The sequence below is a fragment of the Dermochelys coriacea genome, chromosome 4, assembly GCF_009764565.3.
Source record: "Dermochelys coriacea isolate rDerCor1 chromosome 4, rDerCor1.pri.v4, whole genome shotgun sequence".
NCBI lineage: Eukaryota > Metazoa > Chordata > Testudines > Dermochelyidae > Dermochelys > Dermochelys coriacea.
In genome coordinates, this window is record NC_050071.1 from 13,490,324 (window position 1) to 13,508,523 (window position 18,200).

Consider the following 18,200-nt stretch of genomic DNA (forward strand, 5'->3'; position numbering starts at 1 on the left):
ATACTTCATTATTTATTACCCCCCTTGTATAGGTGGGGAAACAGAGGCACTGAACAATTAACCGACTTGTCCAAGGTCACCCAGCAGATCAGTGACAGTGCCAGGAACAGGACTAGGTCTCAAGTCTAGTTCAGTGGGGCCACTGGACCACAATGCTTCTTGCAACACTAAAAATAAATGAATAAAAAAACTAACTATTATATTGGTGACCCAACTTGCAACTTGAGTAAGGGTTGTTTTTTGAGGCTAAAAATTAATTTACACAAAGATGAGGGTTATATGCTTATCCCTCACTCACACAATTTCCAAATTATATCAGCAATGTTTTTTAACCAGTTCTGACAAGAAACTCAGCTCTCTACAATACACAGAGGAAGACACCATGACTGCCCTAGGGGCTTACAAGCTACGAGAGACAGAGAATACTGTTAAGATGCATAATACACAACTGATCTGCTGATGATTCAATCTCATAATGTCGCAGGGTTTTTGGGTTGGTTTTTGTTTGACTGGGTTTTCTGTTAAATGGTTGGAGATTTTGGTTTCACCACCGAAGGGCTTAGCTGCAAAAGTTAAGGACTGAATGAAGAGCTGGCACAAAAGAGGAGGGAGACCTTCATGCATATGGGGGAGTGTAAAAATTAAAAAAAAAGACAGAAAACAAAGTATGGGAGAAGAATGCACATTCTCTACAATGTACTTTTCACCTTTAGTGTCAATGAATCCCTTACCAGTTGTGAAGAGTCTCCAATCCTAACCATGTCATACACAGTAATATCAGATTATCACAAGGGTTTCTAGCACTCCTGACATCACAGACTTAAACCTGTGAAATTCACTGACACTGGAGGCCAGAGTTAAATACTATGACTGGATTATTTTTATTTGTAACTAATAAAAATATCTGTTTGATTACTATGTGAATTACAGTAGCACTTAGAGGTCCCAAGCACATAGTAAGAGGTTACACTCTGAACAGTTATGTACTTTAAAATAAAGGCAATCAAATCTCAATGGTTGTCTATGGGATCATGAAAGAATTAAGTACCCTTAACCAAACGTACATTACACAGTAGGTTAGGCGCATGACAGCAATTTATACATCTTTCTCTGAAGCATCAGGTATAGCATGACATTTCTACTTGCAGTATGGGCCTGATACAAAGCCCACGGAAGTCAGTGCAAGTCCTTCCATTGACTTCAACAGCTTTTCGTCAGGCCCCATATTCTTTGGGATGAACCAACAATCTGATCTAACATGGCAAATCCTATAATTCTTTCTTCTATATTTAAGTTTAGCACGAGTATAACTTTCTGTACAGTGCTGCTGGAACCAAAGCCTCCCTTTTCACTCTACCAAATTCTCATGCAGACATTCTGAAAAAGTTCACATCAAAGACACTCCCTTGATTGATTCTACTCCACCTTAATTTTCTCTGTCTGAATGCAGCTTTATTCAAGGCATTGGTATGCAATAAGTATTTTTCATTATTGAAAGCAAGTATTTCTCTCTCGCTCTCTCACAAATAAGCCTCAAAAATAAAGGACAGCATGAAAGAGGAATAGTTATTTAAATAATAAAATATGACGAGGGAGATGCTGGCATGCAAGTGGAAGCAGAATGCAGAGAGCGGAGTGACTTCACTGCCATTAGTACAGTATTATTACCATCACCTCACTTTGACTTCCTGCTATTTTAAAACAGTAACTTGTAACTGTTCTTCATACAACACTTAGATAGTTTGCAAAATTCCAAACCATGCCGAAGCCCTCTCACTGGCTTAACGTGTTATTCTTGCTTTTCTGGATACTATTTTCTAACAGGTCTTCTTTACTAAGTGCAAATCTCAATGCAATTTTAGCTATGGAGTTGCTATTTATGCATAAAGTATAAGTATAAACTACACACACACACACGTGCCTACAAATACACACATACAAATGCATATTTAAGGGACACACATGCCCCTATATCTGTTTATATACATACAGACATTTTTACAGGATGATTTTGTTTAGGATGAACAAAGCTTCACGGAAATCAGCTTTCACCACACCAAACAATGGTCATAGTGTACTAAAAACTGAGTTCACTTTTACTATCTTATATTAATATTTAGGGGCCTTGCTTTAAAAGTCTATGTACACCTTCTATAACAAACTTTAATATACATAAAAACATGGTCTATATTTATATAAGATTACACAACTCGCCTTTAGGGTCTCGGGCACTTTTTTCTCCCTATATGTTCTCACACTGAACACACTCACTGATCTGTATCACCTCCCCAACATCGTCTGAAAGTGTCACTGCAAGTATTACTCTGAGAGCCCCAGGGATTATTGTATTTTGCTATCAGATGCCTTACACTGTACCCTCTCGTGTTCACCCTGTTAGTCCAGTGAAGATATGGACACAGCAACATGCCACAGGAGCAGAGCCCATAACTGATGCATCATCAGTAGGGCACACTACACTACTTGTGTGTTAGAAAAAGCATGGTCATGAGATGGCAATGGAGTTAGTTTTTTGTGGGTTTCTTTTCTTTCAAAGGGAAGGCTATAGCCAACTGGCCTCTGCATTACCATTATCAGGGTTGGTAAACATCCTACTTGCACTGGAGACGGTCTTCCCGATGTCAGCCAGAGAGCGTAGGTTCGATTTCTTGGTCTGGTGCCGGTGCTTCCTGAGCAGCGTGTAGGTGACCTTGTCCTTCATGTCTAGTTTCAACAGGCCCGTCTCGATTTGATTGTCAACAACCATCTCTGTTACAATAAGAAATAAGGGAATGGAGGGGGGAGAAAAATCACAAAGAGCAAAGTTACTTTAACAGTTATGAGACTGCTACCTTCAGCTAAGTGTCTGGTTTCTTGAGTTCACCCTACTTGTTCCAGGGCTTTCCCTCTTCTAACACTTATTTTATTTAATAACGTGATTTTTTTATTTTTAAAAGTAGGTTTCCCTTTTAAGAATTTCTTTTGAAACAAAACTTAAGCACGTTTGTCTTCCAAAAGTCACCAGCCCTGTTCCAGAAGGTCCCTAGAAGAAACACTGCTATCATACCAATATAAGGCTAGATCCCGCAACACTCACACGAGTAACTGCATTGACTTCAGAGGTAAGGAATGCTCTCTGTCATCCAGAAAGGGAAAGAATCTGCATTACAGAATGAAAAATGCTCATGGATACGTACAGTCATCAAGATGCTACAGCAAGACCACAGGTGAAATTCTGGCCCCACTGAAGTCAATGGCAAAACGCCTATTGACTTCAATAGGGCCGGTATTTCACTCCATAGGTTTCCAGCTAAATGCAATTTAGCAAGAACTATGGAGTTAAATTCCTGGGAATGACTGAACAATTAAACCATAGTTCACCCCTACATCCACAGTAAATTAACATCAACTACATGAGGTAGAACTCACTCTCAATTTTATGATCCCTAAAGAGATTCTGTTACAAATATGAACTGGGGAAAGTTATCCAAAGGCAAATATTCCAGGATTTATGGGGTCTCAACTCCAAGCGCATTTTCTTTTTCTTGCTCTTTACTAAGACTCTTCCTGCAACCCGCAACTGCTGCCTCACTCATAAATTATCTGCAGAAGGGAGAGACCCTTCCAGCATTGGAATCATCACCTCTGCTGACCATCATCACTATTGTCAGTTCAGGCAAAAATGTATTGTTTTAACACTTGCATGTTTCTGCCTTAATTGAGTCTCCATAAAACTGCTTCCAGCCCCATTCCAACCCTTCCCCCTTCTCATCAACCCTCTCATTCTGTCCCAATATCAGGGAAATCCTTAAAAAAAAAAAAAACAAAAAAAACAAAAAACAGAAGAGATAGACACATTTACTGAAAATCTTTATTCCCCATCCAAGTCGTATATTAAGTTACCCATTTTATTAATTCAGTCAATGTTTCGGTTCTTGGAGGGAAGGTATCAGCTCTTACTTTTACTTGTGATAATTAAAAAAAAAAAAAAAGGTGGGAAGTTAGAAGCACAATGGGCAAAAAATTGCCAACTCAATTAGTTCAGGGCATCAGATCTCATATGCCAACCTAGAATTAATACTTTTTCAAATCACTAAGAAAAAGGCCTAAAGTTTCTACTCCAATTCACCTGAGCATGTGTGTGTACATATGTGTGCGGACAAAAGACATTTTGCAAAGAGGCAGCTTTGTGCAATTTTTCCATTTAATTTTTACTGTTTGTATTTTATTATTTTTAAACACCTGTTGAGAAGCTCAACTTTTCTTTCCTTGTCAATTTTATCTTTTTTTTTTTCCCCACTTGGCAAACTACTCTTCCCCACCTTCCATGTTTCTGATACAGTACAAAGCAACAAATCCGAGTTTTACTTTCTTGTTTGTCATCACCACGAATGAAGTCATCAGTGACTGAAAAACTCCAGGAATAGAGTTCGCAGTTAACTAGTTGTCCCTATCTCGCTTCTACAGCAGCAGAGCAAGAAATACAGTTATATCAACCATAGCTATTCATTTTTTATTTAATTCATCAGTGATAAGAGCACAGATTTAAGGGGAAGAAAAGGATATTTAGGGCCACATTTTCAAAGTAGCCTCAACCAGCCCTCTAATTTTGGGTGATTAAAGTTTCGGGTCTCCAATTTTAGTGGCTTTCTTTGGGTATTTTATCTCCAGTTTTTGCATACAAATTTCAGAGTTATTATTTATGAATCAAAGAGACTGTGCTTGGTGCCGTACGAGATACAGACGTAAAAGCAGCTGTTTAACCCAATTAGCACACAAAACTTGAGGCGCTTCAAAATTGTAGGCCTGATGTTAAAGGTAGCTTTGGTAAATCTGGCTCTTAAAATATAAAGGAACATGCCTTACCTGATGATGACTTTATACTAGGATGCATTTTGAGCCTAGCCCACAAAACAATATTTCACTGTTTTTATGTGGAGAACTTTCAAAAAATAATCAATTATGCTATTTTTACTGATTCTAAAACCAAGTTATTATTTACTTTAACTGTGCTTCCACCAGAGATTACTCTAACTAGCTTGTTTTCTGTTTCTCTTTTAATGAAAATTCTCATATACCAGTGAGAATATTGTATTTACAGCAGTCAGCAGTGACAGCATAGCTCATGCAATGCTATAACTCTTTCCATATAAAAACATCTTGCCATAGTGCTCAAAAGACATCAGCAGCTCTGTAGAGCAAATCCTCACTTCCCTTCACTCCCCGCCTTTGTAGGCACAGAGCACTCACACTGTGGGCCAAGTCCTATGCTCTTTACCACCCTATTTTGAAAACTGGCCTGCCAATTTTTTTTGAAAACTGGCCTGCCAAAACCTGACCTGGTTTTGGTCTCACCAGCTGTGTCAAAAATATGAGAAACATTCTCTATGAAGGAGCGATTGTGATGTAGTTTTTTCCTAATAGATGTGAACTTGAAAGTTTTGTTTCCTATGCTACACACAGCCTGTAGTATTCCCTTCACACATACACAGAGAAGGCTGCTAATTCAAAGCTGACTAAGTACCTAGTGCATGTGAACATAGTCCTGTTCAAAACGGAACTATATCAACGTGGACTAGAAACCTTTTAGTGCACGGCAGCGGGGTCTATATGGGGCAGAGGGCAACATGTTAAAGCACACGACATTTCACAACCCTGTAGTCCAGATTGCAGCACCATGTAGACAAGCCCTTAGATATTTTTAGCATTCCAATCACCGGAGTATCTAAATGTGAAATATAATACAAAGATAAGCATAACAATCAGTGTGGAGGAGTCTGCTCATCTCTACCTATGCGCTGGTGCTATAACTGTATTTTCCTTCCTTCTCTTCTTCCCCTTCTTTTCCAGTCCTCTTTCTACCTCCTGCTTTCCTGTTGTGGCTAATAGGGTTAATAAGGTTGATTTTGCACTGGGGTGTCCTCTGAAAAAGGATGGGCTATCTCATTTTAACCTCTTCCAGTAAGGTGCTCCACCACCTAAGACCCAGCATCACAAAAGCTCTGCCTCTAGCTCTCAAAATGCCACTGCAGAATTTCTAATAGAGCTGGTTGACATTTTTCAAATAATGGCATCAATAAAAAGGAGGTGAGGGAAGGCTCATTTCCCCTTCTCCCCTCCACCCCCACAATTTTTCAACCAATTATAGAGCTGGGCACTTTTCTGACCTTTGAAATAAAATAAAAATAAAGCACAAGAAAACAGTCATGACACTTCTTCCTCTTATTTTCAACCAGCACTTCTTTCTAGTTTCCATGTCCTTCATGAACAAAGCTGTCTTGGAGGATCACGGATGATGAGGTGGTTGCCAGTGTAGCCTTAGCCTGGTCCACAACTATTGAGGGCCATGAAGATTAAGATCAAGACCTTAAATTGGACCCAAAAGGTAAAACAGGACCCATGGAGAGCACAAAGCATTGGTCAAGTGCACTCCTGGTTACTATTCTTGTTTCAGAATCAGATTGCCACAGACTGTATCCATTTTTTTCTAACATCAAAGATGACAGCTGTGTGTATAAACAAGTGCAATTTATTTTATTTTTTAATGGTTTATTATTTGCAAGCTGTGGCTGGACAAATAATTGTATATCATCAATGGCTCTTGTACACTGTTCTGTAGGTGTATGCAAGTTACTTATAAATATAAATTCTTATTTGAGGAGCACAGATAGTTTGCTCAGTGTTATCCACAACACAGAAGACGACCGGTCCTGCCCTAAGACCGGTCCTGCACAATCTATGATCATGATCCTGCAGAAATGTACACATGCTTGACCTTATGCAGTGAGTAATCCCACTGAAGTCAATGGAGAAAATAAGCTTTGAGCTGTTCTAATGATAACAGGGCAAATACACTGACTTCAATGAGTCTTTGCATGATTGGAGTCTACGATAACACTTGACATTTGAAATTCCTTCCACCCAGCACCTAGTGTCAATCAAAATACAGTTGACACCTTCTTGCATGAATTAATTAAAATTAAATTAAATTGCTCAGAGGGTCTATATGGCTTATGGAAGTAGTATTGCCATACAGAGCCTGAATCCAATCAGGACCGTAGCAAGTAAAAGCTGACACCAATGGATGATTATTTGGTGGCCTACAGTCTGGTGATCACAGTCTAGTTGCAAGGTTAACTTAAAATAAGGCGTGCTTCTTAGTTTAAAGGTTTCAGAGTAGCAGCCGTGTTAGTCTGTATGCGCAAAAAGAAAAGGAGTACTTGTGGCACCTTAGAGACTAACAAATTTATTAGAGCATAAGCTTTCGTGAGCTACAGCTCACTTCATCGGATGCATTAGTTTAAAGGGTATTCCTTATTTGATGTCTAATGTCCCAAGTCAAGTCGATATAGTACTTGCTTTGGCTCTGTTTTCAGCAATAATCATACAAAACTACCTATACCCATTATTCCTGCCATTTTTCAGATGAGCCTTATCTACACAGAGGAAAAGCCTGGAATAGCTAACGCAGAAGTGGATTAACCTTAAACCACAAAAGGGCACCCCTAGTGCCGAATAAGAGCGTCCACAGAAGGAGTTAGTGCAGAATATCTATTGCTCTTTAAGTTCATACCCTAGTTATTTTGGACCAACTTCCACTTGTAGACAAGCCCAGTTTCTTGGGGGTGGAGGAGTGCATGCTCAAAGTTTTGGGGAGAAATCTTCTTTAAAGTTGTTTCAAGTTACAGGAGGCACTTTGGGTTTGAAGACGACTTAGGGAAACGGTTTGTGCTTTTAACTGGGATTCCTGTAAGAACAAAGGTGTGGAAACAAAAATGGATTTCTGGGTGATAAGGGATTGGGCTAAGGAATTTCCCTCAGTCAAGAAGAGGTAATAAATGCATGCTTTTAACTAAGAGTAAATCCAGAGTCCAGGGAAGTTAAAAATTCATATTAAAGCAGCCTGGCAAAGAATTTAGCCCTGGCTTAGAGCTCAGGCAGAAGAGGACGCTGGGGAAATTTACTGATGTTGCCAGTTACATCTTTTTAGATAAAATCATGCTGCCATTTATTTTTTGTTTATAGGAAAAAGCTGGGGAACGTGCTTTTTAGACAGACTTAGATCACTGGTTTGAGTCACAAACATATCACTCAAGGGTATTTCTTCCTCCCCAACAATGAGAAAAAGGAATCTTAAAGAATCCACAGAGCAGAGGAGAGCTCAGAAGCCCTCAAGCAAGTATCACCACTATCAGAAAATAGGTAAAACGGAAGCACTAAAACCATGTTCAGTTCTGCTGTTTATAAAGTGAGATCTAATCTATGAATTCTTTAATGCCACGTAAAGCAAAGAGTTCCTGGTGAGGGTTTAACTAACAGGGACTGTCACTGCTATGCTCCTGTAGTAGGTATTATGCTTGACGTGCTTGTATATCACCTTAGATGTGGAAAGCAAGTGACGTGCTTGAATATCCCCTTAGATGTGGAAACTGTATTTCTCTGTTATTCTGTTACACCATGAATTAACAACAAACAGAAAGAGGAATACCAATTCACAGGGTAATTTATTATAAAAGGAATTCAGTTTCTCTCATTAAATGTCTCTATAATTTTTCCCATAAACAATTAGATGGTAAATATTCTCAAAGATTAAATTGCAGCGTTGCCCGATAATGATATTTGCTGTTTTAATTCGGGCCTCAGCTCTTAGAGCCATGTCATTAAGTGAGAGATTTAAAAAAAAAAAAAAAATCTACTTCTCATGGTTACAGAGAAAGTCTTGGAAATGTGAACCCTACAGGCTCAAAAAAAGTGAAAGAAAATAAAAATAACCTAGGATTTATTATTTTTTAAAATCTCTTTTTTAAAATCAATTCCATGATATTTTGAGGACAAACTCATGTTAATTTGAATGCTTAGCCCTGGAACAACTCTACCCTGAATTCGCTATAGTCATTTTAGAAGCAAGTACCCTAAGTCCCTCAAAGAAGAACTGCGGAATGTAGTGCTCAGCATTAGCCTAATTCCATAGTCAATGGTCCTATTACCAGTGAGTTCATTTGAAGCAGAGGTAAGCCAACACTAAGTGCTCTTGCAAAGCCCAAAATGTAAGGTCTGACAGCAGTGGAATGTGCATCCCCCTTCATGCACAGAACAGTGACAACACAGGTAGCAGTGATGCAAGCTACCCCACATTGCTCTAATGTGCCTGAACCCTGACTGGGAGCAATTACCTCTAGGAGCAAGAGAAGTCACTCTCCAATCTCATCCACTGCTTCACTTTTCAGGTGAGATGGCCAACAGAAGTGCTAGTTCATAGCAAATGTAACGGTGGTTCCTATGACATGGATGTCTATTCACTCGGAGCGGGACTGAAAGCACCAATAGTTTTGCATAGGCAACTGAAGAGCCATCAAATGGCAATAGCTTTCAATCACAACCAAACCAAGCTGGGCGGTATGCTACAGGTGAAAGACTTTGCATCTTCCAGGCCACCCAGCCGCAGCTACTCCTGTCATTCCAGAAAGCCTGGGACATGATTGGCTTTTGGATGTTGACAAAACCACCACAAGCTCATTCCTTCACTTTCACTGACAGCCATTATTCAGGCTCTGAGGAAGAGAGCATGGGGGGGTGGGGGGGGGACGAGGGAGGATTATTGAAAGAGCCTCCATGGAAGCTTACTTACCCACTACCTGAGGGAGAGAAGTGGCCTCCAAATCCAGCAGGATGGATCCTTTCTCTATACACGTCCTCAGTTCAAACAAGCTGTGCAGGGACAACGTAGCGACGTGAGGCTTGCTCCATCTCTCTCCGCCCTGTTCCACTTTCTCTTCAAACTTTATCCACCTATGGAAGGACAGAGCCGCAAGAATACGTTAAAAAGGCTGCCTCTGGCGTTTCTGAAAGAGGCACAACTGCCAGGATGTCATCAAGGGTTGCCGGGTTTAAACGTACATGAGGTCATGAGCACGTCACTTTAAATTAAGACAAAGGAAATAAAACGCAACATCTATACCAATGCCACCCAGTATTTGAACAGGCCAAACGTTTTCAAGTTAGCCACCTAATCCATAGTGGGCCACCTAGATTAAAGTGGCTTGATTTTCAGAGGTGCTGAGTCTCCCGAGTCCCCAAGGGACAATGGATCATCAACACCTCTGGAAATAAGGTCACTTTCATTTAGGAGCCTAAAACACCTAAATTTGAACATTTTGGCCATGGTTTTTAAAGGTATCAGGTAAGCTGAGACAAGCAGAAAAGTAAAATGACTGAAATATATCATGAGAGAGAAATAATAATGGATCTTAGTTCATGGATTTTTATTATTCCTACCGCTGGTCATACTTTGAACATAAGAAGGGAAGAGCCAATAAATAAATAATAATAATAAATACCACCCAGCTCTTATATCATGCTTTTCATCCATAGGCATTAAAACACTTGACAAAAAGAGGAAACTGAGGCACAAAGAGATGAAGTGATTTGTCCAAGGTTACTCAGCAGACCTGTTGGCAGAACTGGGATTAACATGCAGGTCTCAATTTCTGTTTTGGAGTCTGTCCATTGGGTCAAGAAACACAGAACCTCCACTTTACATTCTCTCTGGCACATTATTGCTCACTATACTATATGAAAGACAACCATGTACAGTCAATTTTAAACTTATAAATAAAGACTACAGTCCTTTGTCAGAAAACTCACTAGCTCACCTGAAACATCCAAAATCAAAATTGGGCAGTGTGGGGTGGGGAGGAATCAGTTTGCATGAAGCCCTTCTTAATTGAAAAAAAAAAAAAAGTTATTAATTTTCTGCATTCTGTATCTAGTTGTTTAATGATTCAATGGCATTTTCCTGGGAAAAAAACCTGCAAGCTCATCTCTCTAGTAGAAGATTAGAGCAAAGGTTAAATACCATTGCATGTAAAACATTATTTACACACCTAAAACCATGTCATCAGGTTAAAGCATTAAAGCATCAGGCCTAAACCTTCAAAAGCAAAGGAATTGAAATATCTTCAATTCTCACTATTGTGCCTAAGTATAGCACATCATACAGAAGGAGTGTGACCTGCAGGCCAATACTTAGTGCAACCAACAGCCAGGTGGGTTCTTTCCTTCTCATACAACACAGGTAAAGTTTTGCAAGTCAAATTCTGCCCTCAACAACCCCTGCCTAATCCCTCAATTGGTTTGCACAGGTGTGACTGATTGGAACTTGGTAAACAATTCCATGGAGGTATAAGGAAGAAAAAAATCAGCTTTCTTCCTTAGACATGTTAACATTACAGTGCTAGCAAAAGAAAGTGAAACCCATAAAAAACTAATTTCTCTTTCTCTACAGAAAGCAGATGTGACTGGTGTACACAGGGAACCAGGAGTAAGGACGACATATTTTTATGTAATCAATTTTCAGAGTAGAAACGTGCTTAATTTAAGCCATTACTGGGTATTATTTTAACAGATTTTGAAAATAAACATTTTGAGACTTTTAAAAAACTTCTTTTTACCCAAACAAAATGTTGTGACTTTGGTCTGAAAATACTGAAGGAGGACTGTTCAGTCTACAGACGCTGGGATTTCCTAATTTTCTGAATTTTACCCTGCATGAACATAAATCCTGCAAATTAAAAAGACCCTGACATTTTTGTTGAAGGTATATAATTCACAATAAAGCACTTTCCCATGTTTGATTTGGATTTGGTTTTTATTTGTTTTTCTCCATATAATCTGCAATATTTAGCTTTGATAAAGTAAGCTTTAACTTATTTTTATAAGTGTTTGAACTGTTAACTGCTATATTTAGTGCACTCCTAAAGCTCTACTGAATAGATTTTCCTGCAAATTCTGTTTCACAAACCAAACATTCTCCTAGGTGGAGACTTCCTGCAGTTCAAGCCAAGTCACATAGAAATCAATGGGAGCTTGTGCCTAGGTGCTTTTGAAAATCCCACTAAAAGCCTATCTGCATCTTTAGGCATCTAAATACCTATAAAAACCTGGTTCCCAGTCACTTCATTCTTAAACTCCCTTTGAATTCTTTAATGTCTACCACCTAATCTGGAAATTTATTTAGTTTAGCAATCTGTTCCAATTCCTCCTTTTGACACTTCAATCTCTGACAATGCCTTTTCTTTGATACCTGAAAACAGAGTAGGTTCAAGATAGGTATCACACACAACATCCTGAGTGGTGAAGACTGATGCAAAGAAATCATTTAGCTTCTCTGCATATCTTTATTATTCCCTTTAGTGCCTGGTAGTCCAGCAGACCTACCAAATCTCTCAGGTTTCTGATACATTTAACGAATTTCTTGTTAGTTATATTTTTGGTTATTTACCCTTCACATTCCCTCATACTGTAGAGCTCTTAATTTCCACCTATTCACCTGGCTTGGTTTGCTGATGGTATTAAAGGATGAATAGAGATTAGCAGAAAAATAAAAATCTCAGCTAATTCAAGTTTTAGTCATATTTAGCTCTGATTCAGGGATGACTAAAAATAACCCCTAAATTGGAGGTTAGTGTTCAATAGCCCAGAGGGACAGGTAAGTTGCCTGGGTCAATTCAGTGCTTAGTCAGTGCTCATTACTTGTAGTTACTACTAGTATGGCTAAAAATCACCAAGTTAAAGCCCCATCAGAGTAAAAACAAAAAAATAGTACAATTGAATGAGATTCAGTCCTAGTATAATTTTTGTAATTTAATAATTTAAATAATTCAGCCATCTCAGAATTGCTAATAATATTATAATCATTCAGTTGCAGTCCCATAAGTAATGTCCTAGGTAGGATCCACTCTTCTTGGAATATCCCTGAAGAGTTTATTAGGGGTTATAAAGTGAGCCCTTTGCATGCTGGAGCAGAATGCTGGTAGTTCAGTTAGTACTGAGCAGATACCCAGATAGCACAAATATGTTCAGTGCAGCGGATGTTTATGTACCCTGATATCAAGTCTCAAAAGATGAGATTAAAAGAAGCTCTCACGTTTGGGACACAAAACCCTCTTATTAAAAATAACCAAGGACCCCAATCCTCCAAGCCCTAAGCTAGAATTGATTTTAGGTGTCAATCATTTTTGATATAACGTTGGAGGTCAAATGCAGAAACTTGCATTTGCAATTGGTTGAGCAGTTCTCGGACAAGGGAAGAACTTTCAAGGGGATCAAAGGGGAGGAGATGTGCCTAAGTGCTACAGTACACCCTTGCTATAATGAACCGCAGGGGATACAAACCATGTGTTCAGTATAGCCAGGGGTTTGTTATAGCGCGGGGCGGGGGAAGAGAGAGAAACAGATCCTCCAGTCCCAGGGCCAGGGGAGCACTCTGCCCAGCAGTGGCCCTGGGGCTAGAGGATCTGTCACCTCTCCACCTCACAGCCTTGGGACTGGAGGAGATCTCAGCCCCCCACATGGTGGGCGGGGCTAGAGGTGGGATCAAGGGACCCCATTTGCTATAGTCCAAGGTTCTCTTGCGAAGGGTGTTCCAGTAAGGGTCTACCATACATGTACCCGTTAATATTTACTGTGGTGTGAATTCAGCATTGTGGAGTTTCCTGGTTTCAAAGAGAGAACGTGTATAAAAGTAGCATAACAACAAATCAATTCAGGGCAAGAGGTTGCTGGCTTGATTTGAAATTTTTTTCATCACCTCAGTTCAGTTCTACTCCTGACCTCTACACACCTGGCTTCACTGCATTGGCTTCACTGCACTGCACTCCCATCCAACACACAGTTTGGATCACTTTGACTAATTCAGAGCAAAAAAAAACCAGTAAGTCTTTTTTAAAACCTCAGTTATGCTTCCCGGGCCTCAACAATGTCCCAGATTTAGAAAATGCATCATCTGAAGTCTCCCCGAAGTGCGCAGTGACACTGCATGCTTCAGATTTCAGAATTGAACTGCCAGTCCCATTTCAAAAAGCCAGCTGCTCGTACATTAGAAAAATCTGATGTGGATGCATTTAAATGCTCCCAAAACCATTTCTTTACACACTAATCCTGGTTTGAGAACCTACTAGGGGGCAGTTCAATACCCACGATGGTTTAACGTTGCTAACAACTGCACTGGTCAGTAGGCCAAGAAAGGGATTAAATTATTTTTAGTGTCTCCACAAAAAGTGGTTGAAGAGGTCTCTTTTTCTTCAAGGATCCTTGTTGTATACAATTCTTAGACAGTCTATCACCAGGCTATGAATAGGGCAGCCAACTTCCTCATCTCACAAAACCTAACACCGTTGCCTCACCCCTTCTCCGAGGCCCCGCCCATGTCCCGCCCCTTCTCAAAGGCCCTGGACCCCCACTCACTCACTCTTCCCCACTCTCACTCACTTTCACCTGGTTGGAGTGCAGGGGAGAGGGTGAGGGCTCCACCTGGGGGTGGGGCTGGGGGGTTTGGGGTTCTGGAGGGGGCTCCGGCTGGGTGCAGGATGAGGAGTTTGGGGTACAGAAGAGGGCTCAGGGCTGGGCCAGGAGATTGGGATGCGTGGGGGAGGGGGTGGTTCCGGCGGCACTTACCGTAGCTCGGAGAAAGCAACCGCTAGGTCCCCGTGGCCTCTAGGGCGCATGGGCGGCCAGGGGGCTCTGCGCAGTGAGCGCTGCCTTTGCGCCTGCAGGCACCATCCCCCGCAGCTCCCATTGGTCATGGTTCCCAGCCAATCGGAGCCGCAGAGCCAGTACTCAGGGGTGAGGGCAGCACACCGAGCTTCCCTGACCCTAGGCCCCCTCCTGGACTTTTAATAGTCCCGTCGGTGGTTCCGACTGGAGCCACCATTCTCCCTTTTCGACCAGGCGTTCTAAATCAAAAACCAGATGCCTGGCAACCCTAGCTTGGAACATACCGAATGGAGGTAACACACTGTTTGACATTGCTCACCAGAAGAACAAGGAACAAAACGAATTCCAAAGACCACAAAACTGTTTCATGTCTTTCTGGTGCGATCAGAGGACCAGACTTTTGGTATGACAGCTTCATTACTGGCACATTGGACTAGCTCCTAAGCATACTGCAGTGGATCCAAAAATTTAAGTATTAGCCACAGGCCACTGCTCAGGTTTCAGGCCTTTTCATTTTGCTGCCAATTTACAATATGTCCTTTAACTACTGCTGAACTGCAAAGAAGTTTGCCTGGAAGCACAATGGCTTTGACATCCACACCAACTGAGTTAATTACAATTTGTATCAACACAATGAACAAAAACTGCTAATGACCCAGCCTTCAACTGTTACCTTTCAACAGCCATGAGTTTTGCTGTTACTGCACCGCTCTGATAAATTCACATGGTCCCATGTGAACCTTGGCTACACTAGGAACATTCCTCAAAAAGCTTCTACTGTTACCAACGGCTGAACTCCACTAGTTTGAACAATGTTGTCAGCCCATAGGTACACGGGCTCCCTCTACCCGTATCATTTTAAGTCCTGGATTGGCTAGCCATACCTTGAGCAGGGTTAGACAACACTCAGAATGGTGCTGCCCATTTATTTTAGTGCTCCTAATATAGGTAACATCAATGAATCTGAAGGCAACATCTGCTAAAGCAGCCAGGGACACCATATACCTTTTATTCATATCTTTTCACTCGCGGCTAGAAATTTTTGATGACCTCTTCCAATTATTTTAGGTAAAGCCTTGGGGAGAAGGCAGCTCGATTTGCTATAACTCTTGAATGCAAATGTTATGTTCTGATGGGGACAGTTTCAATTCAATCCTCAAACAACCTTTGGGGATTAATATCATACAGTAACTCCTCACTTAACGTTGTAGTTATGTTCCTGAAAAATGCAACTTTAAGCAAAATGATGTTAAGCGAATCCAATTTCCCCATAAGAATTAATGTAAATAGGGGGGTTAGGTTCCAGGGAAAATTTTTCACCAGACAAAAGACATTATAATATAGATATAGATATAGATATAAAATACACCGAGTATTTTTTACTTTTAAAAAACAATTCAATACTGTACACAACCATGATGATCGTGAAGCTTGGTTGAGGTGGTGGAGTCAGAAGGTGGGATATTTCCCAGGGGATGCCTTGCTGCTAAATGATGAACACTTGGCTGAGCCCTCAGGGGTTAACAAGTTATTAATGGAGCCTCACACTCTACAAGTAATCCGATAACATGAGCTGTAGCTCACGAAAGCTTATGATCAAATAAATTTGTTAGTCTCTAAGGTGCCACAAGTCCTCCTTTTCTTTTTGCGAATACAGACTAACGGCTGCTACTCTGAAACACTCTACAAGGCAGCACAAATGAAGGGAGGGGAGACAGCAAGGCAGACAGACACACAAACCCCCTGTGTGTGGTGGTGGGGGGGGGGGGAAGAGAGAGAGATGCGCATTGCCCCTTTAAGTACGCTGACCCCATTCTAAGTACATTGCCTTTAAAAAGATCAGGAAGTTGAGACAGCAGTTGCGGCCAGCAAGCTCTCTCTGTCCTGAGCCCTGTCCTGTCTCCACCCTGCTCTATATGGAGAAGGGGTAAGCGAGGGGCAGGAGTAGGGGGGAGGGGGACACCCTGACATTAGCTCCCCTCTTCCCCACTCCCCTGCACAGCGAGCAGGCGGCTCCTGGGAGCAGCTCCAAGGCAGAGGGCAGGAGCAGCACATGGCAGCGGGGGGAGGGACAGCTAAACTGTGGGCAATTGATAGCCTGCTGGGTGGCTGCCCCACAGGGAACATAGGGGAGCTGATGGGTGGGCTGCCGGTCCACCCTGGTTCCAAGCCCCCACCCGCTTGCTGCAACGGGCTGCTCTTCCCGCAAGCCATAGACAAAGCAGGTGGCTGCCAAAAGAGGTTAGAAGGGAGCATTGCGCAACTTTAAATGAGCACGTTTCCTAATCGATCAGCAACGTCACAACGAAACAACGTTAACTGGGACGACTTTAAGTGAGGAGTTCCTGTACAGTGAACAGTGGTGAGATGTGGATTGGGCAGCTCCTTTACGGGACAGAGTTGGGTCGTCCTATCTAGTATGTCTTGCAGAAGCAGTCACTTTTCAGCTTAGGGTAGATTTTGCTTTGCAAGTTGTCAGAGAAACATTTAAAAACTTCACATATCATAGATGTCAGCAGCAAAATAAAAACCCTTTCCGAATAATACTGTCGAGCTTGGAATTTTTGCAGTGGCTCTAACATCACGCATGTAAGCTACATACAGTGTCACCATTAAAGGGGCTCATATACACAGTGCTATCTAGCAGTTCCAGCAAAATAGCATGGCACTGCATAAAGCATACAGCATTTAAAGGAAAACTATTCCTCTTCATTATACTGTGACTGGATAAAGCAAACTGAAGAGCCCATCCTCCAAAATTATACCTACCTGAAGGCTGCTTTTAAATTACGTGACAGCTGTGAGCAAGTGTCCCTCAAGTTACTTTAGTGATCCCTCATGAAAAACTTAGCTAAGACTCATTTTCCTTTGGCTCTGAAAGGGGGTCCTTACAATTAAATACTGTCTTTTACCCACTAAGCCAAATCAAATTCACATCAACAGCTCCTCATCAGGTATACGCTGCCTACCTCTTTTTAAAAGAGCAACCTAAAAGATGTGCAATATTTGTGGAGTTAAGAGATACCTCCTGGCCTATTTTCACACTGAAGGAAGAAGGCACATTCTGTTCCACGTAAGGAAATATAAGTTTAGATACAAGACATGAAAATGGATAAACTGTTAATTTTTATCATTAGATCTTCTAAAAGGGAAAAGTGGTATAGTCAGTGGAAGGAATAATCAGCTTTAGAAAGCAGAGAGGTGATGCACACAACAAAATGCAAATACTGAACTAATAATAAGGAAAAGAGTAATACAGGGAGAAAAGAAAGACCAATAAGCAAGAATTTAAAGAGTAAAGGTGAAGAGATTTTAAATAGGCTCTACAAGAGACTGAAAAGTAGAAATGACGAAGATAAGAGGACAAGGTAGAGTGGCTCATTAAAAATCACAAGTAAAGGACGATTAAGGTAACCAAATAAGAGGGACTAACCAGAACATGGTCAGAGACCTTTAAGATTGGAAGTGGAGAGAGAGCTTAGCAGAGCTACAATAAAGGAAAACAAAAAGCTAACATTCGAAAGGTGCAGGAGGAGAGGAAAAAGCCCTGGAAAATATTTACTCTGAATTCCTCTCTCTCTAGTGGAATACCCAAATCTAATACTTCATGCAGCTTCCCATAGAGCACAAAAGAGATGAAATTTCAAGACCAAAGTTATTGTCACTGTACAGAAAAATGTCAACCTAGCAAGCCTGAGATGCTAAATAGA

At 41.0% G+C, this 18,200-nt stretch overlaps 1 protein-coding gene across 11 annotated transcripts in view; it reads right to left on the reverse strand.

The window, feature by feature from the left end:
* The window catches only part of SLC4A4 (solute carrier family 4 member 4), a 254,617-nt gene that overhangs the window by 124,909 nt on the left and 111,508 nt on the right, over positions 1-18,200 (reverse strand). For 8 of the 11 annotated variants that reach the window (XM_038398374.2, XM_043513068.1, XM_043513069.1 and 5 more), the window contains 2 exons: positions 9,626-9,786; positions 2,587-2,766 (listed from right to left, as the gene is read on the reverse strand). In XM_038398374.2, the coding sequence (XP_038254302.1) occupies positions 2,587-2,766; positions 9,626-9,786 (341 nt within the window). The remainder of the gene's footprint in view (positions 1-2,586; positions 2,767-9,625; positions 9,787-18,200) is intronic. The other 3 variants (XM_038398376.2, XM_038398378.2, XM_043513072.1) reach the window with 1 other exon arrangement.